The 16,427-nt window shown below is 46.8% G+C and overlaps 1 protein-coding gene across 2 annotated transcripts in view; it reads left to right on the top strand.

The window, feature by feature from the left end:
• LOC119173651 (uncharacterized) overlaps positions 1-15,126 on the top strand; it is a 29,540-nt gene extending 14,414 nt beyond the window's left edge. Inside the window, exons 2-4 of one of the 2 annotated variants that reach the window (XM_075896106.1) lie at positions 3,512-3,654; positions 4,333-4,461; positions 10,425-15,126. In XM_075896106.1, coding sequence (XP_075752221.1) covers positions 3,512-3,654; positions 4,333-4,461; positions 10,425-11,447 — 1,295 coding nt within the window. In that variant the 3' untranslated portion in view covers positions 11,448-15,126. Of the gene's footprint in view, positions 1-3,511; positions 3,655-4,332; positions 4,462-5,171; positions 5,644-10,424 lie in introns of those variants that run through there. The other variant, XM_075896107.1, reaches the window with a different exon arrangement.
• Positions 15,127-16,427: the final 1,301 nt, after the last annotated feature.

The following is a 16,427-nucleotide window of genomic DNA, read 5'->3' as shown; positions in this document are numbered from 1 at the left end:
CCGTCACTCGTTGCAAGGAGAAAGAAGCAATGTTTCGCTCGAACTCTGTTGGCAGGTAGGGGGGATGAGCGCTTGGGTGGTGTGCCACTTGCGCGTACAGGCGGTGTTCTTCGCGTACTATTTGCCTGGTTGCTGTCTATACTCGCGATAGTCGTCACATTGGCTAGCCTGCCGAACTTCGGAGTGATGCGCCTCGTCTTCAGTTGCTCAAAAGTGCGGCAATGGCGAATGACATCGGGGACAGATGTCATGGTGTCTTTCGCGATGAGGAAACTGTAAACATCCTCGGCGATTCCTTTAAGAATGTGCCCGACTTTGTCTTCCTCAGACATTCTGGAGTCAGTGATCTTACATAGCTTTATTACTTCCTCAATGTAGGTCATGCAAGCTTCACCTGGCACTTGAGCGCGTTGCATTAGCGTCTGTTCTGCTCTTTTCTTCTTCGTTGTTGGGTCGCCGAAAAGCTCTTTCAGAAACAAATCCCACGTCGTTAGTGTTTCCTCCCGATTCTCGTACCTCATTGATGCAGTATCCGTCAGAAAACGCGATGTACAGAAGCTGAGAAGCAGCATCCCATTTGTTGGCGGTGCTCACCCGTTTGTAATGGATGAGCCAAGCCTACATGTCTTCATCAGGTCTGCCGGCGAAAGGACGAACATCTCTCAGTTGTTGAGCCGAACTGGTCGGCGCAGAAGTCGAGAGGGGTTGGTGGTCATCTGATTTGTGGGACATGTCCAGCCCAGATGGATTCGGTGGAAGTCCAGCAAGGCGACGGCTTTGTCGAAGAACTTGCGGTTCAGCCTTCGTCTTCGGGTGTCGATTACCCAGCACCTCCACCTCAACTGTTACAGCGAGCTGTGATGAAATGGCTTATTTACAAGAGGTGAGCGATGGTCGTTCGCGACAGCGCACTGCGATCTTGCCAAGACTCTTCGTCTTCCTCTCCTTCTCTTCTCTGCCTTTTACTAGCCCGTTACAATATGTTATACGACGTACTTTGCCGAAAGGCTGCAAAGCAGAGACAACCGCGTCGTCGGACATGTACGGCGGCAACCTATACACACTCACAAACAAACTTGGTATGGCCGACGACTTCCACTTGAACTTTTTTCTTCTGAAGGACAAAACCTTCATTCACCATGAGCTTGATGGCTTGTTCCGCTGTCCTTGTCGCTACAAAGAACTTCAAAGCACCGAGGTGTTGCAGGAACAGCACTCATTCCCTATCGGTCATCTCTTCGAGACACTCGATGATCTCATCGATGGAGACCACGCCTTCAAGAACAGTAAACGTGAAAAGATGTTCTTTTGGTGGGGTGCGTACTGGCCTCGACCCCATCCTCTCAGGGGCCCCAGGGGTTGGTGACTTATCGGCCGAAGCCCCGGGAATCCTGACTGTGGGTGAGACGCCAAAGGGACGACGCCGTAACGCTGGATGCACGCGTCGGCGAGAGCCGTTCTCACACAATTAAACACGAACGCTGACAAAAGAGCGTTTTCCGCGCACGCCCAACGAGTTTAACGTGGCAATTTTTCGGGTCAGGTATTGCTCAAAGTGCGCCCTTGTGTTACTAGTTTTCTCTTGGAAGCCTTGAATTCGAGGCAAATTTTATTGAAGATCAAGTCACTACCACCAGTCTCTGCTGAGTATTTCTTCGAAAACAACTATATTTTAATTTATAATTAACATAACCTTTAGACTAAGAAGTTAAAGCCACTTTTTGTCAAAGTCGGCTCCTCCAGAAAAGAAGCATGTTTCTGAGATCTTTGGAGGGCAAAAGCTGACTTCACTACTGCTGGTAAAGCATTGCAGGAGCTTTCACTCCAGCTATTTCCTTTAAACCTCCTTGGTGTCGAAGCCATAGAGTTTCTCACAAATACCTAGAGGGAAATGTAGCACTACCGTCTATGCGAATTTCTTAAGGGGTGATGTTGGAGCGCTGGGAATGATGGTATATGTGTCTGTGCGAGGCTTGTGTTGGCTGGTGTTCAGCAAGGCTTCGGCTCAAAAGAGAATACGACTGCATAAATGAAGCTTTACTAAAACAAAATTTATAGGCTGATCTCATTCGCACTTATTATATTCTAAAATAAAAGTCCATTTACCTTGACGGCACTATCAAATGGCGAAAGAAAGAAACAGGCGGCTTAGAAGTGGTGGAGAGAACGCTTGCTTGTCGTGTGTGGAAGTTTAGCGGCTGTTGGTTACTTCTTATGCTTCGTAAAATTGTACATCAATGTATAAGGTTCTAGTGTTAAATACGTGTTTTTGTGCAATAACAAAAATAAATAGCTTATTACGTGCTCTTAGTAAGAAATCAATCATTTTACCGTGAAGCCAGATGCATCTTCGAGGTATACAAATTCGAATGAAGTCCGAAGCTCACGTATCCCATCAATCTCTTTCATCCAGCAGCTCACTAGCGCCACATATCCCTCTAGGTATGATTGTGAGAAACTCTATGGTCGAGGCCATGTGTAGTTTCCGTGCATTTGAGTTTGCGGGGCAGCTAAAGTCTCTAGATTATTCCCCAGTAGGGGTAAACATTATTCTAAAACTCATATGGTGCCTGCTATGTCCGCAGCGCCTGCGAACGTTATTGTAAAGCTCCCTAATAATTAGTGTCCGTGCAGCGCTTGTCTCCTCCTTTTCCTGTCTGCCGTGTATTTTTTGTGCTGTTAAACCTTAAGTATGCTATACCAACTAGCCCAAGCAGCCACTTAGTGCAGCACTATTTTGGAAGATCAGGTTATCATTGTTCTGGTTACCGGTTCAAAGTTTTCCTGGCACCAATTTCATTAGGTTTTAGTAGTGGAGCGTTGCTTGGGTTACTGGGCTATGACCCGAAGTTTAGAAATTCTGGTAAACGTAATTGGAACTTGACTGTTATTTTTAGGTTTCAGTCATCATTAGATAGGCGCTTGCATGCAAATCGTCATTTTAAAGAAAGTAACAAGTCTGCCCCTGTGATGTTTACATAAATGCTCTGAATTCTAAGAATAGCCGCACGTGGTCGTTTGTTTTGTATGCACCTGTGCCTTTTTTTCTTTGCAAATTGAAAAAGCAATCAGGTGCGCAACACGAGACACCATGTTCAGTTTGGCTGAACTCCATGCCGGGCCATGGTCGTGTGTGCCATCCTTCGTCCTGCTAGAAGTGTGAATTAGGCATGAAGAGCGAGGCATATGCCTGATGTGTAACTCTGTATATGAGATGCTGATGTACGTGTCACCGGCAAGCTTTTTGTAAGTCGCAAGGCCCAGCCAAACTATAGCATGTTAGTGCTGCTTTTAAGATGTTCCGTCTTAAAACAACACAAATAAGTTTGCTTGATTTGTAAATATAATCATATTTATTTTCATTGAGGAGAGCCTTGGCGGAGGCAGCGCATTTTTATGTTTCGTTGCATCCATTACACAAAAACTAGACCTGACATTGCCCTCGGCCGTGCACAAAACTAGGCACAGTCATTAAATCGTATTTATTGTTACTGTTTTTTTTTTTTTGCAGCCAATGTCGTCTTCTCTATGATCCACTCCGGCTGTAGGATCTCCCTGGACAATGTGCCATTTCGTGTTGTCAAGGAAACCGTCAAAGTCTGCGTATTCGGAACGGAATACTATAAGAAGACTCTACAGAAAAAAAAGGACCTGGTATGTCTTATGGTTACGTGCTTGCGAAGCAGGCTCATAGGCAGTCATTATAGAAGATAGAAGTGGGGCGCAGTACTTAACACCGACTTGAGGAGAGAAGAACACGGACTTGAGTGTTCTCTTCTCCAGGCCGTGTTGAGTACTGCACCTTATGTGTATCTTTCATAATGAAATGCTACCAACTAGCTCAAATGGCCGTTTTGCTTCACAACCAGTCAGCCAGACGAAGGAAGAGCTAAAGGACTTGCCCCCTCCCCTCCTCGAAAATTCGAATGAAGTGGGCTGTTTTGCCGTACATAAATAATAAAAGTATAGGTTTTTCATGGCCTTCAAGAAGTGTACCCCCTTTCCCCCCCAAATAAAAATCCTGGTTATGGGCCTGTTACAAATGTTTCAGTCTCGTGCAGGTATCCAGAAGCTTTCCTATTCTAAGATTATGTGCAGGCAGTGTAGAGAGAGAGAGAGAGAGTATGCTAGAGAAGGAAAGGCAAGGAGGTCAACCAGACCAGTGTGACTGGTTTGCTGCCATCCCATTCCTATGTGTACATAGGAATGAGATGGGGGAGATTGCAAGAAGGAGAGAGGAAGAAAGATAACTCCTCACTCAGCGTTATGTTACTATAGGTTAGGTTACTCCAGGTTTGCTCCAGAAATCAATATTTTTGATTTTATTCACAGGGTTCCAACATCATTGACTGGCCAAAGGAGGTGCGTGAAAAGAAGCGAATGAATCTTCAAGGAACAAAGAAGAAGGGCTGTGGAGCAACAATGACCTTGAAATGGATTGAATTGTATCCAGGTTATAAGGTACTTGAATATACAACCACAACTAAGAATATTCGTGGGTTATTTTCTGGGGACCTTTAACATGGCACTTAGGTCTGTGCAAACCAACAGAAAACAAGCAGTTTTAAAAAATACACATTGTCCTCGTAGTGGCTCATGAATAATTTGTAGCGGATGTCCACTATTATTGCTTCTGCTGATAGTAGGGGGCTTTAGTAGAGGGATCAGATAACGATGCCTCCTCTCCTCTATGACAGTCTTGAACACATGTTGTGTATCGTTACGGTATCGTTATCGGGGCTAAGGAATGGTCCGCTAAAACTCCCTAATATCAGCTTTTTCTGTTGACCCCAGTGCACTATGCAGACAAACTTGTTTGGCATAAAGTGGGGCACCTAAAAACTTGTTACTGTTTGCTTTAAACAGGTTTGTTTTGGCTAGTTGGTCAATAATTAATATGATTTAAAATGGTACTTCAAGATAAAGACAAAGTGATGAATGAACAGAAGATAGAACTTTTTAACTCAAAATTGAAAGTTTATTGCCACTATTTACAGTAATATATATATATATATATATATATATATATATATATATATATATATAAACTTCGAGAATAGTGCAGCATAGGAAACAAAACAATAAAATATTTATTTAATCCTAACAGTTTCGGCTAATGGACCTGCCTTCTTCGGAGGATCTAAGTGAAATGATACAAGTTCCCGTTGCAGAGGGCCACCCTCACAGTTTGAAGACCCCCAAAACGAAAAAAAGAAAAAGAAAAAACGAGAGAAACGGGCGAACGAGGCAGCAACAGACAAGAAGAAGAAAGAGAGGAAGAAAAAAGGAGCGACGGAGAGCCGCCAGAAAAAGGCGCGTAATCCTTGCATTGTTACTAAGGATAGATAAGACGCGCCACCAGTGGAGGCGACCAAGGAAAAGGGAAAAAGTGAAACATATTGCCGCTTACTCGCATCCCACACATAGATTGAGTTAAAGTTCACGTGGTTCGAGAAGCATACGACCCGCTCCAGCTTTAGGAAGATATTGGCCAGGGTGGAAAGCTAATTTTCCCTCTCCCCCTCACCCATCTGCCCTCTCTTGCAGAAAAGTGTACAACCAGTCATACTAAAAATAAATTAATGGGTATTCTTTAAAGGATGAATAAACAAAAATGTAAACAAAAAATAATAAAAAAATTAATATAGTATAAAAGAAGTACTTAAAAATGAAAATAAAGTAATAATACTAACACACACCGGTTGGTGCACGTAGCATCGAATTCGTTTATTTTCACGCGCTATATTGATCATCCTATGTGTGCGACTTCACATATGTATAAATAAATTGAGTAATTCACTTTCTGTGTTTCACGAAACTTCGCGGAGGCACGTCAGTCGGCCAGGGCTCTCGTTGATTTCGTGGGTAAGTGATCTGAATTTCTTTATAAAGTATGACTCCTGCTGTTCGCGCTACGGTGTGTTCTGCAAGACGAATTGTACAAGTATGACACGCGTTCGAAAGAGTGACCAGGAAGGTTGATATGTTTGGAGAACGGCAAATTGGGGAGGCCCTTTACGTGTTCCCTGTGGTTGTTGAAACGCAAACAGAACGCGGGAACTTCAATAATTTCGCTTAGATCCTCCGAAGAAGGCTGGTTCACCTGCTGAAACTGTTAGGATTAAATAAATATTGTTTTGTTTCCTATACTGCACTATTCTCGAGGTTTATAACTTTAATTACGGTAGCCGGAAAAAAGTCTCATCATATAAATAAATAAATAAATAAATATATATATATATATATATATATATATATATATATATATATATATATATATATATATATATATATATATATATATATTGTAACGCACTCTTCAATAAACTCTTTTAATACGCTAACGTACGCTGGGAGAACTTGTGCCCGATAATAATAGCACAGCTAGATTGTCTCGAGGATTCCCTTCTGCCTCTTCTTCTACGTTCGTCTTTTTTCCCAACACGGTTCGCGCGCAGCTGGGTCCCACAGGCTTGTGCGTCGCAAATCATCTAGAAGGCACAAGTATTTGCTAGCGTGCGTAATTTGAAGTCACCTTGTGTTATTGCCCCCCTTTCCAGAGTGCATCGTCCCCATGCTTGTGTCAAACTGGTCGCATGACAGTCATTCACAAACCCTAGTTGGGGATGTCGTTAACGTCAAAGAACGTTGTATCTTCAGCGTTTCATTGCCTGTCGTGATATGGTTTCATCCTGACGACATGCACAGTTTCCATGCGATGCCGCCGTCGGGATTGAATATCCTGTCCCTCTGGCATAACTTCGTAGTTGAGCGAGCCGACGCGACGGAGCACTCTGTACGGACCGAAATAGCGGCGAAGCAGTTTTTCTGACAGGCCACGTACTCGTACAGGAATCCACACCCATACTCTGTCTCCTGGTGCGTACTGGACGTCTCTTCTTCGCAGATTGTATCGATGCGTGTCGGTTTTCTGCTGTTGGAGAATGCGATATCGTGCCAGCTGTCTGGCTTCTTCTGCTCTTTGTATGTAGTCGTGAACGTCATAGTAATTCTCGGGCGTCTCGTCAAAAGGTAACATTGCATCTAAAGGTGTCGTTACCGTCCGGCCAAAAACAAGTTGGAATGGCGTCATCCGTGTTGTCTCTTGCATCGCAGTGTTATAGGCGAATGTTGCATAGGGTAATATTTTATCCCAAGTACGGTGTTCTATATCAACGTACATTGACAACATATCAGCCACTGTTCTGTTCAGTCGTTCCGTAAGACCATTTGCTTGAGGATGATTTGCCGTCGTTTTTCTATGACTGGTGTGCGTCAATTTCATGATACATTTCATCAGGTCGGCCGTAAACGCAGTCCCTCGGTCCGTGATCAACGCTTTTGGAGCTCCGTGCCGCAGTACTATGTTGGAGACGAAAAATTCGGCTACTTCAACGGCTGATCCTTTAACAAGAGTAGCTGTCTCGGCATATCTGGTTAAATAGTCGGTGGCTACTATTATCCACCGTTTTCCCGATGACGACGTAGGAAATGGGCCCAGTAAGTCCATTCCCACTTGTGTGAATGGGGCTTCTGGTGGTTCTATCGGTTGAAGGAGACCTGCTGGTTTTAGCGGTGGCGTCTTACGTCTTTGGCAGTCCCGGCAGGTTCTGACATAGTGTCGTACAGAGCTAAGCAACTTCGGCCAGTAGTATTTAGTGCGGATGCGTGCTAACGTTCTGCTTACTCCTCAGTGTCCAGCTGATGGATCGTCGTGGCAAGCCTCCAAAACCTCTGGTCGCAGAGGTGAAGGGACGACAAGCAGGAATGTCGCTGTATTGTTGTCAAAGTTCCTTTTATACAGGATGTTGTTTCGTAGAACAAACGCTGACAAGCCGCGGACAAAAGGTCGTGGAACATCGACAGACTGTCCTTGTAGGTACTTGATCAAGAGGAGTATCTCAGGGTCGGATCGCTGCTGAAGTGCCATCTCTGATGGTGTCACAGCTCCCAAGAAAATAAAATCTTCACCATCCTCGGTGGAAGCAGAAGCAGCAGGTTGAATCGGAGCACGTGACAAGCAGTCCGCATCACTGTGCTTGCGACCGGACTTGTACACAAGCGTGATATCATACTCCTGTAATCGCAAGCTCCATCGTGCAAGCCGTCCACATGGGTCCTTGAGATTAGCCAGCCAGCATAGCGAATGATGGTCGCTTGTAGCCCGAAAAGGCCTGCCATATAAATATCGTCGAAACTTGCTGATAGCCCATACCACGGCAAGACATTCTTTCTCGGTCGCTGAGTAGTTCACCTCAGCTTTCGAAAGAGTGCGACTGGCATACGCAATGACTCGTTCTTGACCGTTTTGCCATTGGATGAGCACGGCCCCAAGACCTAAATTGCTTGCATCTGTGTGGATATCGGTTTCCGCTTCCTCGTCAAAATGCGCCAGAACAGGATGGCTTTGAAAGCACTTTCGTAGTTCATTGAAGGCATCCTCTTGTTCGGCAAGCCATACGAAAGGCATTTCCTCTTTTGTCAGCCGTGTCAGCCTTGCCTCCACAGGTCGCTGACTCTAGTTTTCCCGATGTGGGCTTGGGGAACGAGACCTTGGGGAGCTTGCTGAAGGTCGGGGGCTAGGCGATCTATACCTCCCCGTTGTCGTTGCCCGAGGTCGGTGTCGTTGGAAGCCACTTGAGGTTTGACGACCTGACAGGTATTCTTCAATTTCGAAGGGACGTTCACCATTTTGTGGTCGAGGTGCATTAACAGGAAAACCACGTAGTCCTGCCTGGCGGTAGTGGCACGTTCGGTAGAGATGACCAGGCTCCCCACAGTGGTAACACAGCGGTATCCTGTCGGGGGTGCGCCAGACATCGCTCTTTCTTAGTCTCCTCTCTGGCGTTGGCTGCAGGGTGCTCGGCGGCATCGGGTACTGCATAGGTGTAGCCACCGCGACGTCCGCACGTCCTGGAGGTCCTCGTAGTAGGACATCAGCATACGTCATTCTCGTCTGCTGTTGTAGTGGCGGCCCTGGCTGTGCGTTGCTCGAAGGTTCGCGTACCACCTGCCTGACCTCCTCACGGATCACATCGGCCAGAGACGAAATCATTGGAGTGTTCTGGTCAAGATGCTGCCTCTGCAGCTCTTCTCGCACAACAGACCGCACCAGCTCGCGTAGTGCTTCCATGCCGTTACCGAAGGCTGGTGGCAACAAGTCCAAGGAAGCGACGATCGCATCCCGGTTGTATACCCTTGCTCGCTGTTGTAGCGTCCTTTCCATTGTAGTAGCCTCGGAACGAAACTCGGCGACGGTGCGCGGCGGGCTTCGAATTAGTCCGGCAAAGAGTTCTTGCTTCACGCCTCGCATCAGATGGCGCAGCTTCCTGTCTGCGCTCATATTTGAATCCGCTCGGTGGAATAAGCGAGACATGTCTTCCACATACATGGCGACAGTTTCGTTATTGCGCTGATTTCTTGTCTGGAGCGCAGCTTCAGCTCTCTCTTTGCGGTCTGTGTTCGGGAAAGCAGCGAGCAGCTCCCGTCGAAAATCATTCCATGACCGGAAGGTGGCTTCGTGGTTTTCATACCACGTTCGTGCGCTATCTTCCAGTGCGAAGTAGACACTTCCAAGTTTGTGCTCTTCCCCATATCCGTTAGCCTTTGCGACACGTTCAAAGTGCTCAATCCAGTCCTCTGCGTCCTCGTAGCTTTCGCCGTGGAAAGGCTTTGGTAGCATTGGCTGGTTTACTACAATGTTGGCTGGAGTGACCTGAGCTGTCATGTCAGTTGCGTACCCGTTCACAGCCGTTGATGTTCCAAGCGAAGTCGATAAAGGTGAAAATTTAGGACCGTCACCACGTAGGCGTCGACTGCAGCGCTGATGAACAGGTGTCAGCTCGTTGGGTCGAAATCGCTGTGGTTCTGGACTGTGCTCCGTCACTCGAGAGGGGCTTGGCATCATACCCAGCACCTCCACCAGATTTGTAACGCACTCTTCAATAAACTCTTTTAATACGCTAACGTACGCTGGGCGAACTTGTGCCCGAGAATAATAACACAGCTAGATTGTCTCGAGGATTCCCTTCTGCCTCTTCTTCTACGTTCGTCTTTTTTCCCAACACGGTTCGCGCGCAGCTGGGTCCTACAGGCTTGTGCGTCGCAAATCATCTAGAAGGCACAAGTATTTGCTAGCGTGCGTAATTTGAAGTCACCTTGTGTCATTATGCACGTGAAAAATAGCAAGAAAATGCATACCATAACGAAATGTACCACACGGAGAGTCTCGGCATTCAAGCTGAGACTATATGTCTTGTACTCTTTTGATTTTTCATCCTCTGTTCATTCCCACGTGTACACATTCGGGAAAAATAGAAATAAAATTTGTGTTCTTCTTTCAGTGCTTCCTTCTTACCCTATCTTGGCACACTGTCTTAAACTGTGAAGTAGGCTCAATATATGTGACAATGCCTACTTTCTAGGTGGACGTACCCCAGCCATGCGGCCAGACAAGACAGGGTCGTCTGAAAGCGGACAAGGCCAAGCAGCTGCAGGAGGCTCTCAGGAAGCAGCAGGCTGTGACCAAAGAAACACGAGTATACCTTAGAATCGCCGACTGCAGCTCTCATAACCATGGATTCGAGAACATTGAAGCTTTTAGCCATAATATGGACAGTAGGAAACGTTCGTTAACATTCCGTATCACACCTGTCATTCATGGCTACCTTCCTGACAAAGAAACAAAATTTTATGAGGAAGCAAGGAGGCAGTCATCAGTGTGCGGACATTACAGTGAAAATGTTCCTGCATACCTGCGCAATCGGCCTCACGGGTTTGTTAAACATATGTTGAGGCGGCTTGTTAATGCAGAGGAATACACCCACACAGACATGAAAGAGCTGCCCATTGAAGGCATGTTCTCTGTTCATTCTGAAAGGAGTGATGATGATGTGTACATAGTTGACTTCACAAAGCCATCGTGTACCTGCCCTGACTTCAGGAAGCATAAGTATCCCTGCAAACACTTTTGTGTTGTTTTCAAGTACAGTGACAGGTGGGGCTTTTCCTCTCTTTCGCAGAGTTACCTCAATCAACTGCAAAGTACACTTGGAAGCTGTCCACAAGCAGGAACAGGTTCTGAGATTCCTCTTGTCAATGAGCCCAGCTCGTCCGAAGTGTCGCCACAGCCTTTTGGCCCAGCAGTATCAGAGTCGGACATTCCCTTGATTGAATCAATCATTGGTGAAGTGCCCTCACAGCCTGCAATCGCTTTGGTTCTTGGTCCCTCACTATCAGAGTTGCGCAAAAGTATAACCGAGGAATGGGAGAAGTGCAGTTCCCTCCTTAACAGCTGTCGTGATGTTCAAACACTGTTGGAGGCGAAACGCTTATTGCAAGCCACTTTCCGTAAGTTAGCTGAATCTGTGCCACGTACTTCAGGCCTTGACACACCGACAAAGGGATGCTCGTCTTTGGAGCCCCCTCGAAAGAGAAAGCGCCTATAGTTTGCCATCACTCTGCCATTAATTGGTTGACTGTTTGCAGGAGCTTTGGCTCGGACTGATTGGAAAAGATCAAGGGGGAACTTTCAAGAGATGGCGACTCAGCAAGCTTTTACATTGTTTAAAAAAATTACAAACGTAAAAACTCAATTTTTACCACATGTATAATACTTACTCTATAACCCTCTCTTACTCTCAATGAAGCTTTCTGCCTTTTCGGCGGCCTCCAAAGGAAGCATTATCTTGCTCGGGGTTTCGTTTTGAATGACGAATGCACGGGCTTTTGTACCCAAAGTGTCGCGAGGCCTGTCAGTTACTATTAAATTTCTGAATTGTCCGACCTTACCAACTTTGTAGCCATTAGGGCAGTAAATTAGGTAATCTTCAAGCCTCACTGCAAATTGTGACTATGTCCCATCTGTCATTTTTTCGATTGAGTAAAAAGGCGGCAATACTCTGTGGAAGACAGTCTGGGACCTTTGAGCACTGTTTCTTTAAGCATGTTAAAATCCTTCCTTTCAACTGCACTGAGTCGAACAAGCAAGCTCCTGGCTCTCTTGTTTAGTCGGGGCAACATGAGCCCCGCTCTCCACTCAAGTGGTACATCATAGCAATCAAATGTGGCCTCGATGTCGTCGAACCATGACAGAACGAGCCATACCTGCGTAGGCATGGGCAGCAACACGTCCTTTAACAGGCTCGTGTACTTCCTCCTCCTGTCCTCACTCCGAGCTGCCTCTGTGTTCTCGGCATTTGCAGCGGCATTGGCACTGTTATTTCTAAGCCATCCCATTGCTATTTCCATCTCCGTAACGCGTTGCTGCATTTGTAACATTGTCATCTAGTCGGAGCCTGACCCCCCTGAAGGCTCTCCTGTGACCCTAGTCATCTCAACGTTCAAGCCCACATCCGTCAGCCCCCCACTTTGGTCGGGTTCCATTTGCCCCACCCCGCCACTACGCAAGTTATACCCACTGGTCATAACAAGCTGTCAGCCAATAGAGAAATTCAACACCCACCTGCGCACCTTGTGCTTCCAGCAGTAGCGGCTACAGCCTCGTCAGCTCACGCCCCAGATGAGTCCGTCACCCTGGAGTCAGCCCGTGTCTGCTCTTCCATCACAATGGATGTTGTTCCGATCTTCTCAGCAGGACATCCTGTCAACTGCGCCTGTGAAGTTCGTGTGTGTGCCCCTTTCTTCGGTGCGAACCGACAAAGCAGGCTCTCGTATGTCGCTGCTGAGAATGAGACTCCGACTGTTTGTATGCAGTTGGTTTATTCACCATGTGCACTCAGCACGCTCCGGAATTCGTTTCTTTCCCTACGCTCCCGATGTGTCTGTTATAAACACTGCTGCACGGGGTCTTCATAAGTTCATGCACGGTGTTCTCAGGCAAAGGTCACATCCCACAATTTGGGCACAACGCTCGAATGCCTCCAGTCGTCGGGCCATTTAGCGCAGAAGAGTCGCAGTCCGTGGCGAGCACTTGAAGTCATAAATTGGAGCCCCGAGCTCGTTGTGTAGACGCTTGCTATCGTGGACCCCTCGCAATGACCTGCACCCACCGCACGGTCGTCAAGTCTGCTGACAGAGGTGTTCCGACCCACATCAATATGTGTTCTCGAAGGCCCGCTTCCCAGAGACACCACCGTAGCCAGTCGATGTATGTGCTAAGCACACGGTGTAAGAAGGAGAGGTGACCGAACAGCGCTCCTGTAGCGTGGCCCTGTAATGGACGGAGTTCTCCGGCGCGATAGCAGATGGCGCCACAAACTCCGGCCCGTCGCTTCGCGAAGCGGCCCTGTCAGGACGGAGGGCTTGCGGCTTGCTAAGCCGCAAATAAAAGCCATTGGGGTTCATTATGATCGTAGATTTTTCCTTACATCGCAAACTAGGGCTTGCCGCGCAACTAGTTCGACAGATCTCGCTAGCTGCTGGCGCTCACAACGATCATCAGCACAGTCGCAACGGGCAGTTCGCGGTGTCTCGCGCATTTCGCCTTCCGCGCTCGAAACATCGTCTGCTAAAACTTCCTACTTCAGTTTACAATAAATACATACGCTACCGCTAGCGGGTTTCCGGGAAGACGCTTTTGTTGGTTTCCGAGTCTAATTTACGAAGACTAACAAGCTACTTGAACTTCCTGAATGTTAGCAAGTATCATGAATCAATCATGCGACCATAGTATTTTGGGGGATTTCACTTGTTGGTAATGCAAATAAGAAAATGGTGGACTTTTATTTTATGCTTTCGGTGGCATATAAATAATAGGACAGATTCTCTCAATTCTTATTGCCTGTTTAATGTGCCTTCAAAGCAAAAAGCAAGGTCACTTCTGTCACTGTAGCACAGCTAGGTCACTGTAAAGATCACCTTCACAAGGTCACTGTAAAGCACAGAGCAACTCGGACAAGCTTGGACCACTTCCTCATTTCTTGGCTTTTCTTTGCCTCCTTTTGTCGCTGCTGCTTGCAGTGCTGCCGCATCCTCATGCAAATGTAGTAGTGCAGCACCTTCGCCATTACGTCTGCTTTGTGCAGGGAACATGAGAACATGAAAAGATATGTAAGCAGCACATGGTCCAGTGTCTTATTGTACACACAGTTGTCGCTGGGCTGTTTCGCGAACTCCTTTTCCGTTGCCTTCAGGAGGTAGTATATGTTCAAGTTTAGATGGATGAGCTTACCACGCGTTTTGCAATTCACCAGATCTGCCTCTGTAATGCCACAGAATCCAGTTTGTTTAATGAGTCCATCTCTGCAAGTAGCACACACGGTCTTTTTACCAATATTTCTGCAAAGATAACCGGTGACGTAGTAGATTATGCAATCTACCGTATCTGCCATCCTGTAGTCATGCTCCAGGACATCTTCACATTCCCAACTTCCTACCTCAATGAGTCCATCGAGTCTCGCTCTCAGGCTGTCAAGCCTGCTCGATTGCTGCTCATCTGGCTGAAATGCCAACCTCATATCACCAAGAGTGATGCAAGGTCTTTTCTCTTCGGCATTTACCGTGCAGTTCCCAAATTTTCGTGGTTTAAGAAGGGTGTACAGGGAAAGCATGCGATAAAGCTGGAGAAATGTAGGGAACGTAGGGGATTCGTTCTGACCTCCAGCTTGCCGAAACGTTCCGAAGAAACACTCGAGGCGGTCTTGATTCAGTTTTGCTGTTAGGATGTAGTCAAAGCCACACTCAGTCAGTAGATAATTTGACAGTTGAACAACTGACTTTAAAGTCACCCTGAGGCCTTCTGCAGTAGAGGGGGTCAAAAAGAAGTCCTTGTGAATTTTTCCACTGACAACTTCTTCTTCCCATTTGTCAAGCCACTGTAACGCGTCTTCAATGACTTGGAAGTCATTTCCACCCAGTCGCACTCCCTCAGCCGGAAACCGACGATTCAAGTCATCAAACAGATTGTTCATGAGTAGAGTAAACTGCACTGTGGGGTCCACATCATACAAGCGGGGCGCACCCCGCTTAGCGTAGAACTGAAGCCCCTTGGCAACAGACTCGCTAAATATCTGCGTTGCCAGCTTTACTCTCATCTTCAACATGTTTGAAGGGTTCACATGATTGTATGTGATTTTCGGGCATGCTCTTTCATCCCCTGCGTGCTTTGTATCTCCTACATACAAAGCGTCATAGCATGACCACCGTACACACTTCCCATTGATGTGGAACTCCTTTTTGCTGTAGAGGCGGTTTCTAATGCATTTAAATAAATGCGGTGCATCTGAGAGCATGTAAACTTGCCTCGAACTGTCAGATGGGTGTTCAAAAGAGTTGGTGTTACTTTCCAAAACACCACTAACTCCGAAATGCTTCCACATGCTACGATTGGTTGATGCACCATCACAAACAACTCCATCGATGCGTATTCCAGCTTGTTCAAGTTTTAGGATGCATTAGAGGAGCAGCTGTGAAAGCACAGTTCCTTTCGTTGGTCCTTTCGATGCAAAAACTGCAACAGGCTGGAGATAGCTGTCAGCAAATGGAGCAAAAGCAAATACAAGTCCATGGTCGGCAAGCTCCTTACAGTCTCCATCGTCCTGCCCATGGTCAACTAACCCGGAGTATGTCATGGTCTTCGAATTCACAGCCAGTTCTTTCCTGACTTGAATTTCATCAAGCACCAGCATTTCTCTTCGTTTCATAGCACTCTTGGTTGCCATCTTTGTTGTGAGGGCTGCCAGAAACCGCTCATCAAAGCCGCACTTCAGTCCCATCATGCTGACGTATTTCCTGATGGTGGTGACACAGGGCAGAGGGAGGTTCCTCAAGAACGAGTACGTAGAGGAACTGCGGATAGTACGAGAGGAACTACGAGTACGAGAGGAACTGCGAAGAAGGAGACACAGTAACAGCCAGTCATCTGTGTATCTTCGATTTCTCTTATTTGTGCATTTTGCTGCTGAAAGACACTCTGAAATGAGAAGTAGCTGTGCTGACGGAATGTCGTGCTGCTGCAGGCGGTGCTGGAGGTCTTCATTTTGAAGCGACTTCATCTTGTTCTTCGACTGCTTCAGTTTCATCGATAGCACCTTGTTCCTTGCCAAAAAGGCGCGCCTTTGACCTTGTCAGTGACGTTTGTCAGTGACGTCTGTCAGTGACGTCTTGGCCCTTCGGAGTGTTTCAATTTTTCCCCTTTCTTTATAGATTGCACCGGTATCCTACCACGCTGAAGCACCCTCCGTCCCTTCTTTCTGGCCACCTGACGAGACGTATGGATGCGGAGGGTGTCACAAAGAGAGCTGCAAGCCTTGCAGAAACTTCCTTCGGCCACTGTCATTGTGCACCTTGAATGCCTCCATTTTCCTAGAAGATCGCCATAAGCACACTGAGGCTCCGCTTTGGGATATTCCTTGATGCTCGGTCCTCCTGAGCAAACCTTGATTGCTTCTACGGCGTTCACAACTTGTTCCACATCAGAAAGGGTCGTCACACTCGCAATTAGCCCAACGACGGCAGGTTTGAGGGAC

The sequence above is a fragment of the Rhipicephalus microplus genome, chromosome 5, assembly GCF_043290135.1.
Source record: "Rhipicephalus microplus isolate Deutch F79 chromosome 5, USDA_Rmic, whole genome shotgun sequence".
NCBI classification, from domain to species: Eukaryota; Metazoa; Arthropoda; class Arachnida; order Ixodida; family Ixodidae; genus Rhipicephalus; species Rhipicephalus microplus.
This window is presented reverse-complemented; position numbering and strand designations above follow the sequence as displayed.